This window comes from Pelmatolapia mariae, linkage group LG2 (assembly GCF_036321145.2).
Source record: "Pelmatolapia mariae isolate MD_Pm_ZW linkage group LG2, Pm_UMD_F_2, whole genome shotgun sequence".
Classification (NCBI taxonomy): domain Eukaryota; kingdom Metazoa; phylum Chordata; class Actinopteri; order Cichliformes; family Cichlidae; genus Pelmatolapia; species Pelmatolapia mariae.
Genome location: NC_086228.1, coordinates 26,101,646 through 26,111,441, shown reverse-complemented (window position 1 = coordinate 26,111,441; position 9,796 = coordinate 26,101,646). Strand labels below are relative to the sequence as shown.

General features: G+C 39.5%; 1 protein-coding gene across 1 annotated transcript; it reads right to left on the bottom strand.

Annotated features, from left to right (window-relative positions):
* Window positions 1-3,589: 3,589 nt before the first annotated feature.
* LOC134636590 (paired box protein Pax-5-like) lies at window positions 3,590-6,097 on the bottom strand. Its single transcript, XM_063486648.1, has 5 exons — window positions 5,927-6,097; window positions 5,800-5,840; window positions 5,622-5,729; window positions 3,766-3,906; window positions 3,590-3,676 (listed from the first exon to the last, which is right to left on the bottom strand). The coding sequence occupies exons 1-5, from the start codon at window positions 6,010-6,012 to the stop codon at window positions 3,654-3,656; spliced, it is 399 nt and encodes a 132-aa protein (XP_063342718.1). The 5' UTR covers window positions 6,013-6,097; the 3' UTR covers window positions 3,590-3,653.
* Between the last annotated feature and the right edge of the window lie 3,699 nt (window positions 6,098-9,796).

The following is a 9,796-nucleotide window of genomic DNA, read 5'->3' as shown; positions in this document are numbered from 1 at the left end:
TACTAAGACAGATTTATCACAAAGTTGAAAATATACAATACACAAAATACATACATGAATGGTTTAAACTTGACTATAAGATGGTGTCAATATATTTTAAGGTGTAAAGGACGAGGGCAAAATTAGACTGAAAACTTAAAAAAAAAAAGTAAATTGCTGAAACCTACATCACTACTTAAAATTCAGTGATGCTAGCTAGATAAATAAAGTTCCGATATTGTGTAGCAGATAACAGAAATAACAGAGTGTTAGCTATACATTTATATAGATTATTAGTTATAGCTGGAGTGACATCATCGTATTATCCTCAGCAGTAGTAAGGTAGCAGTTACCACTAAATGGCCTGTATTAATGAGTTCAGTAGAAGTGTGTCTACGGCACTTGTTACAGTTTATGAACAGTTACATAAAGGTTACATGTAACACTCTCAGGTGCAGCTAATAACACCAGCAGAAGGCTCTTACTTCAGATTGTCTGGGATTTTGGGAGGTAACAAAGCATCATTGTTTTCCAAGTGCATTCAATCTGTGGTGAACATGGTTAATGTTTAACTGATGCCAAGCAGCATATTAACCTTTTACCCTGACATTTACCAGTATGATAGCAGCCAGTGACATTGGCGGCCATTAAAACCTTTGAGCAGTTGTTCAGCTATATTGTGTTTTAGAGGAATTACTTGCACGTGTCTGTCTGCATGACACTTCCTGCATTTTTGCTTTAGAGTTGTTAGCCACACTGCCAGGAATGTTTAAATAGGGCTTTTTGATAAATTTGGTAATTGCAAAGAAAAAAAGGTATTTAAAAAAACCCATTATATGACCTGAGCCAAGATGAGCAGATAAAACTGACAAATTCATTAATAAAGCTCAACCAATACAAGCCAAGGATGTTAGATAGAATTATTAGCTTTTCAGCTATTACGTTTATAAGCCTTCCTAAGGTTTGTTATTCCTTTTTCCTGATCCAAACGGGTTAAAGAACCTGTACAGACTGTAAAATCTCTTGAGACACATCTGGAATTAGTGACACTGGATTACAGTCACTATAGTAACTGGCTTGATTAAGACACTGGCTGCTGTTGTATCATAACAAAGCGATCAGAACCCTAAAATAAGAGTCTTCTTTGAGTTGTCTGCCTTTGCATTTGTTCCACTGTCTCATAATCCCATCAAGTGTTAATGCTCTTCTGAGTGATTTGCCTTAATGAGTTTTAGCTTGAAGTGTTTCTGGAGCTGTGCTGTTATGATAAGAAGTGGGTGTGGATGCATTACTAGCTCCGTTAATGCATCCTTGGTACAGAGTCACTTTACAAGACAAACTACTCACAGAAGTGCTGCCCTCTACTGATGCAAGCTCATTTTCAGTCCTTCCATTTTTAGAGGAATTTTCAATCATTCAAGTATAAAAAAGACACCAAACTCAAGGGATGAAAAAGTCTTGTGTCTACACAAGGACTTAGAAAAGAACCAATTTTACCTATTTTTATTAGCAGTTTGTCACAAAAAATACACGATTTGTTCTCTCTCGCTGTTCATTGAAACCTCATCAGAAATGGTCTCAGTGGAAGAGCGGCAGTCAAGAAGCTAGAAGGGAAACAGGGAAAAAAGGTTGAGCTATGCCAAATAGGGGATTTTATCACAGCTAATGGAATTATGAATGCAGAAAAGTGCCACCAAATTTAAATCCACCATGCAATACCATCTCAAAAGCATCTGATTGGTAGCTGCTTCTTTTTTCAGTATTGCAATAATCCCAAACATACTGTCAGTGCAGTAGAATTATACTTGGATAAAAAAAACACACACACACACTAGAACGTGATCAGTCATGGATTGTCCTCCCCAGTGCCCGGACTTCAACATTAGTGAAGCAGAATGAGATTATCTCAACAGAGAACTGAACAAAAGACACCCATTTTCCATTTTCCTAGCAAAATATAAATAAATGAATGGTGACTGAAGACTTTTGAACAGTATTGTATTTAACCCTTTCTAACTTCAAATGGAACATGGTGTCCCTCATTCACCTGGCAAGGGGTGGTGGAGGTAATCTTTCCAGTTTTAAAGAACAGGATGATGGGCTAGCAGGCAATCAAAAGAAAGACTATTATGGATGTTTTTAGACCAGGTTTCACACTAAATATGGCAATCATAGGACTGGGCTCAGCTGGTGTGTTAAAAGCCTCCCTGAGTGATTTAAATATGGAACACCAGAATGCACTGAGGTCAGGGTATGACTAAAACATCTGGATTAAAGTACCGGGAGGTGATTTACATGCGCTACATATCGGGTCCAAATGAGGGTATATTTTTGCTAATTCAGCTTAACACAGTGACACTGGTGGACAACAAATTGCATGAGCCTGTGACTAGTACAGGGAGAAGAAGAGCTGCGTTCCAAGATACATCTGAAAATCTGGTATGCAACTGAGTTTTAAGCATGTGTAACAATTGAGGGCATATTTCACCAACGATTCCAATAAATCTGGGAATTTATTCCATGTTCTTGTCATTTTTTAGTTTGTACTGTATTTCTGTCTAATCTGTATCTATAGCACTTATTATATGCCCGTCCATCTGAGGAAGAGGACCACTTTTTTGCTTATTGACCTTCATTTAGGATTATTTGTTTTTTTTTTTTGTTTTTTTTGCCTTTGCTGCATGTCAAATATCAAATAAAGGTCACAAATTGGGCAGCTGCTCCACCAGTAAGCTAAACCAGCCCTTGTTTATTGACCATCTTAAGGTTTATTCAATTTTTCTGTCATGAACATTTATTTTACCCCCAGCAGATAGCTGCCCGTCCCATAGCTTGTTCTGCCAGAGGTTTCCTCCTGGTAAAAGGGAGTTTTCCCTTCCCACTGTCACCAAGTGCTTGATTGTTGGGGTTTCTCTGTATTATTGTAGGGTCTTCACCTTACAGTATAAAGCACCTTGAGGTGATTGTTGTTATGATTTGGGGCTTTATAAACAGAATTGTGGTTTCTAAGTTTAAAGGTGAAGCTGATTTGATAGCTTTGGTTTATTGTGGTCACACGCTGAATTATTTGCACACAGATGTTGCCATGGTGCTTCATAAATTTTTTGTGGTGCATGAGGGATTTGTGCACATGTCTAGATATACTTAGTAAAACCAAAACAAAAACACATTTGTCATCCTGTTAATATTCTCTACATGCTTCATGCAGATTGATGTCTACTGCTGAGCAGATTTCTTTCTCAGCGGTGTTTCTTTTTTTTGACCCCACTGCTCCTTCTAGCAGCTCCCATCTTCTACTTTAATCCCTCATCCTAGAGGGGAGGCCAGGGAGATGCACACAAAGGAGAGAAAGCAGTCTCTGCTCTCCATCATGAGGCCCCTAATGATGCTAACCCTATACCACTGACAGAGGAGAAAGTGGCCACAGGGGCGACAGGGATGGGGGATAATATGTTGGACTGATGAAGCTCTATTAGGCTGTTCTTTGCTTCAAATAATGTGAATAAAACATGAAAGGTGAGGCTTGTTATCTTGGTTTTATTTCCACGTTTTCGATTATGATCCAGATTTCTATCTCGGTGATAGTAATAAATATAATTACAGTTAAACGAGTTCTGCAGTCATCCTGTTTGTGGCACTAAAGCGGTGATATTTTCCTTCTCAGGGCTCCTTATTCAGCTGCACTGACACGAAGGTCCTAAACAAGAGGACGTATGAGACAGAGAAAGACACATCAAAGCTGACCTCATATGAGAGATAAGTGATCATAATTCAGTAAATACTGACCCATCATGTCTGGATTACGATTAGCTGGCAGGCTTGTATAAGAGGTCAAGCTGGACAGAGAGATCATGCAGGGGTCCGGCTGTCCCCAGGTGTCATAACATGAACACGGCTGGTCTTGGTACACACTGCAGGAGATGTCCCCTGCTGGAAAACAAAACAGCTTCAGCTCAGGTTCACTTTTATTTCCCTTCCTGTCTCCATTTCTATCTTCACTTGTTCTAATTAGACGAATGATGAAACACATGCATGCCTGCGTTTCCAGGGGTAACTATGCATATTTGTCCATGCAATCTCCCCTTCTAATGCTCGCAGTGATGGAGAAGTGAGGGTGTATGGGCCTGTAATGAGAGGCCAAGGTGAGGAGGAGGCAGCGAGGAGCAGAGAACCTGCTGGCTTTGAGGACAGAAGCCTGGGGAGCTGAGGTGGACCTCCTGCCGCGGAGGTTGTTTTAGTCAGACTAATATTAACATAAGACCGCTGGCTTTTCACATCAGTCTGCCATATGGTCACAAGCTGTGGAGAAGAATAGGCTCTAAACCCTGAGCCTGCTCTGTAAATACATCCATGTGTGTGAGCTCTTACAGTAGAAAAAGAAATGGCCAGTGAAGTTTGTCTATCTTAAGGATGCAATTTCAAACAATGTGTTTGACTTTTCTTGCAGAAATTATGTTTTCTTGGTATGACTTCAAAATATATTTTTAAAAAAGGTGCATCAAGAAAAAAAACTTGTTGGAAAGGTATTAAAAATAGGACTTTCAAAGACATCTGAACAATGTGCAGATTTGCTTAAAAAGAGAAACTTTACATTCTTCACCAGTTATCCAGCTAGTGTCACTGGGTTGGATCTTGTGCACCTCTGCAAGCTCCAGAGGCACCAGCTCATGAGCAGATATGAACCTTTCTAGATTTGTGACACCAACATGACTACAATCAGATGAGAAGATTGTATGACTCAATATGAAACACAATAATAACAGTTTAAGAGTTTCTCCTCTCTTCTAATCTCTGTCACCAAATGTGTTTCCCAGGGCTCAACAGCACTTAGAAAAAAAATATGCAAGCATAGCCTAAACTTTCTCTCAGTTCCACATCACCACAAACTGTCTGCCAGACATCCTCCTCAATCCCTCACTAACTGCTTCTGTGACCTCAGGATCTGATTATCTTCCGGTTTTCTCAAAATTAACAAAAACAAAACTCATGGTTGTTTAGTCAAATGCACTGGTATGAAGAGTTGGAGCTCTATCTCTTGAAGTTCATGGTTGTTTACTACCTGCCCATCCATGATGGTTGACAAACTACGGTGTATCCTGGACTTGACCTTATATTCTATTATTTTCTATTTAAACTAAAGCTTCCTGGGTCCAGATATTCAGCATTACAACCTACAACCTTTTTCAGTGTTGGGGTTTATTTCAACCTCTGCAGCATCTCTCATTTCTGTCATTAATTCTCCTTTCTTTCTGTTGCTATTTTCACCTTTTGTCTGAACGATTGTAACAGAAGCTTTTCTGTAGCATTAAGATTCATATCCCTGGAGCATCCCCTGCTCAAGTTCCTTTGAGATTTTGTGTCTCACAACCTCTATGAGCAACTGAATCGCTACACCATCTCCCAAAATCTTTGCTCCATTGACACTGAGCAGCCACCCATTTCCCGTTCTCTGGACTTACATGTGATGCTGCAGGAGTCGCTCCTTAATAATGTCTGACAAAAATGGAGAGCTGGTAACAGCAGATAAAGCAATCGAGTGTAGAAATTGGTAGTAGAAGTGAAAATATAGAAATTAATAGAATACTTGTGAGCCTACACTTTCAACATGAACAATTGCAGATCATGCTCACAGATTACATTACCTTCTGGTAGCTTGCAGCTATATTTTGAGATTCCCAGAATCCCACTGATGGAAAAGCTGGTTGGGGAGGAACAGGCTGTTCCCATGGCAACTGATGATGCTGAGGACACTGCAGAGGCAGAGGTTTAGTGTCATTAAACATTTGTGAGAGCACGAGAGGGTAAAAGAAACAGTCTTACCAGCTCCACAAGATTCGGACTGAACTTTCTTCCTGATGATTCTGTGAGGACAGAAATAACTCACTCAACGTTTTTCTTCACTTTTAAAATCTGTGTAGTCAGACACAGGTGAGTTCACACACTGTACCTGTTGATGGAGCTGATGCTGGGCACACTGTTCTGGTCACACACTTGCTCCAGCAGCAGCCTGTCTCGGATCTCCCAGGCGAACATGGTGGGGTTGTGGTGTTTCAGTTGGAGGATCTTTTGCACAACTCGGGGAGTGGCCACTTTGGGCTTAGAGCCCCCGATCAGTCCGGGTCTGATGCTTCCTGTCTCATTGTACCTGAACAAACAATGTCGATATCTATCAGCTGGGCTAACATTTTACCTGAAAGCAATGCTGTATAACAACCACATCAAAAAGTCACCTTCCAAGGATTTTCACCTTTAAGTACATTATCAGCTATTGTAATATATTTTTTTTACATTTTCCATAAAAACCTCAAGCTGTAATGAAGTGAGAAAAACCAAGAAGTTTTAAAGTCAAGCTTAAAGCTAAAAAAAAACAAACAACAAAATATCACAGCATCACAAAGATGCAATAGATTCAAAAAAAATAATGAGTTTTACAAATAAGCTAAAAAAATGTTTAAAATATGTGGTTTTCATATTCAAATGATACACTTTGCTTTTGGAAAAGTGGTAAAACAGCAGACATCACTAACGCTAAAATGTATTTAAAAATACCTTTATGTGTGAATTAATACACTACTAAATAAAACAAATATACCACTCATTACCCCTACGACGGAGTATTTGGGCCACATTAAGAAAAAAAAATAGTGACTCGAAATAACTCGAAATCATTTTAATTTGATAACATTTTGATAATAAAGTCGAAATGTGGAGATAACAGTTTTTTCAAGTCAAACATCTGCCACAGCTGCTAGGCTGTGTAGATGAGTTAGTAAAACAACTTGATCAGCTGTCTTCTTGTGTCTTGTGATACAACATACACCATCTATGCACCCTCTATGCCCTCTAACCATCGGTATCCTTACACCTTTCCATTACCAGCTGTTTTATTTTACTCTTCCAACTCGTGCTTTTTCTTTTTGACCAAATGCAGCTTTCAGCTCTTCAGCGCCCTTATGCTCATCACGTATCAGCAAACTGCGTTCATGAGCTAAAAAAGACATAATTTCCTTGTTAATAAAACTAATTATGAAGTACGATTTCACTACACAAAGCATTATCTAAAAGGCGTTAATCTCCATATTTCAATCTCACAGTGATTAACAATATCAATAACAACAATAATTTGTTGTTAATGAGGCCCCGATGCTCCTTCGTACATTACAGACTCCGTTTACCTGGCCAGTATTTTGCTGACGCAGCCGTGACTGACGCGCAGGCGGCGAGAGATCTCACAGGGACGCACGCCCTGCTGCGCGAGCTCCACGATGTGCTGTCTCACCACGTGAGGTAACGGGCGGCCGTTAATGAAGACACCGCCAAGCTGATTGACTCCACCGTGCCCTGAGCACCGGAGCGGATGAAGGAGCATCAGTTAAATTGTGCTATACTTTAGACCACCCACTCATGCGCTCAGTGCGCCGACTGTCTGTTACAACTTAAAGTTAAAGAGGTAACACTATAACTTAGTCTGGGCTACGGTGCTGGCAAAGTCCCTCATTAGGAAACATCATTAGGCTACTTACTGTGCGTAACGGTGAGCGGAGCCTGTCCAAAATGCACTTCCATCACAGACTTTTGTCTAAGTGTGGAAAATGCTTGGAGATCTGTTGGACTTCTGCTTCTGGGTGCGGTTATTGTGGAAGTTGCAACATTTTAAACCAACCAGGAAACTGAAAAACTAAAGTTGTGTGCGGTGCGAGGTGGCAGGTCAGAGGCTCCTCTCTGATACTTTCAGCACCTGCGCGCTGGAAAGCTGCTGGAGCCCTTTGAACGCACACGCACGTGCAGCAGCTCGTGTGAGCAGGGCTGTACCAGGACTTTAGGAATACAGAAGTGGTGAATCAGAGTCCCCAAGGCGGAGCCCCTTAAGTCCCCACAGTCAATGTGCTTTTAAAGTTATTTATCATAGAAATATCCTGAGATAATTAATATTTACAAAAACAAAATCTACACCTGGCTTCTTTCACGTACAGACACCATTTGCTGCATATGAAAGATGTGATTATCCACACAATGGATAGCCTGAACAGCAGATGATTTGTGCTTATGATAAATCAGTTTTAACGTTTAAAGCAAGAGCAATAAGCAGGCTGTGTAGCTGACATCTGTCTATTACAATAATATTATAGTAAATCATCAGGTGCATATAACTTATTTTCGGTGTGCACATCAAATCATTTTTATGTGTAAGAACATCACAAATTTAGTATTTTTTATAATAGATTATCGTGTGCACTCCAACTACTTCCATCAGAATTAAGATGGTAAGAAGCAGCCAGATGCAAACTGATCATCAGCAAGTGTGAGAAACCTCTATAAAAGCAGAAGTTCTGGTTTGCTGGTTTAATGTCCTTTGGACAGATAAGACCACAGTGGAGATGTTTGGCTATAATGTACAGAGCCACATTTGACGAAAACCAAACACAGCAGCACAAACACCTCATACCAACTGTCAAGCACAGTGGAGGAGGGGTTATGAATTGTTTTTTGTTTTTGTTTTTTTGTTTTTTGCAGCCACAGGATCTGAGCACTTTTTGAAGAAAAGCATCAAGGCAAGGCTGTGGGAAGCAGGGGAGCTGCAGCTGGTATACTTTTTCAGCGCAACATTTAGGTTAAATTTTGATTGTTTATTGTTCTCTGCTATGTGCAGTGATGTAAGATAATTGCAAGACTGACAAAATTTGTAGAGCATGGCAGGATGACAGAGACCCCCCCTCTGAATTAAGGTGTTGCGATGGCACAGTTAAAGTCCAGACATACACCTGATTGAAATCCTGTGGTGGGACCTTAAGAGCTGTGCATAGCTGAAAACGTGCAACCCTCAAATGAACTGAAGGAATATTGTAAATATTGCAAATGGTGGGTCAAAATTCCTCCACAACCATGTGAGAGATTTCTGAATCATGTGGCGTTCTTAGTTTTTCACACAATTCTTGGTTTAGTTAAAAAAATAAAAATAAAATAAAATAAATAATGGCAGCGTAATAAGTTACATGTTACTCATCTCATTGTATTATATTTTATCTTAAGACCTGATAAGCCTTCTGATAAATGGACTGTGCCCCCTCCCCACCCACACAGCCATTCACACAGCTACACTGTAAGATCTACAAGCGGACTGTGTTGCCCCTGTCTACACACACACGCACACACACGTACACACATACAATACACTCATCAGATACTTACACTACCTAATTTAATCATCCCCTTCAGTGAAAGAACTGCTGCTATCCACCCGAACGAATGTCACTTGAGTTTGTTTTAGAACTTAGATTTTATGCTATTTATTATCCATAATTATTGTTGCAATTCATTACTGCCTTTTTACTGCTCTTTTTAAACTTATTCTTTTTAATCTGTGTTTATTCTGTTTAAACTGTATTGCTTATTGCACTGTAGAGGCTGGTGAGAAACCGTATTTCGTTTCAGGCTGGGTAACATCATACGAAATGACAATAAACTTCTTGAGTCTTTTATTATGTCTTGATATGTAAAGCCTTTAAATTGACAGAGGGTGCACTCCTTCTTTTTTTTTTAGTTATTTATTTATTACATTGATTGTAATATAACACTAGACCTTTATAGTTAACATCTAATTAGGATTACGCTTGACTGAATGTAGACTGATAGTCCTATTTCAGTTCAAAATATATTAATGTGATTACATTTCTTAGTTAAATGATCTATTCTTAGTTCACAAAATTAATCCTACAGCTGTAGCTACGCTGCAGACTGAAGTCCATATTATAAAATGGTATAACTTCAATCGCTAACAATTAAACCCAACAACGGTAATCAGAAAGTAGTTTTCATA

Bases quoted from the DNA above. Each gene is read 5' to 3' on its own strand.
- LOC134636590 (XM_063486648.1), bottom strand. From the start codon at position 6,012: ATGTTCGCCTGGGAGATCCGAGACAGGCTGCTGCTGGAGCAAGTGTGT. The intron at 5,841-5,926 runs GTACAGTGTGTG...CTGTCCTCACAG, and splicing joins AGCATCAGCTCCATCAACAG to AATCATCAGGAAGAAAGTTC. The intron at 3,677-3,765 runs GTCAGTATTTAC...CCTCTTGTTTAG, and splicing joins TCGTAATCCAGACATGATGG to GACCTTCGTGTCAGTGCAGC.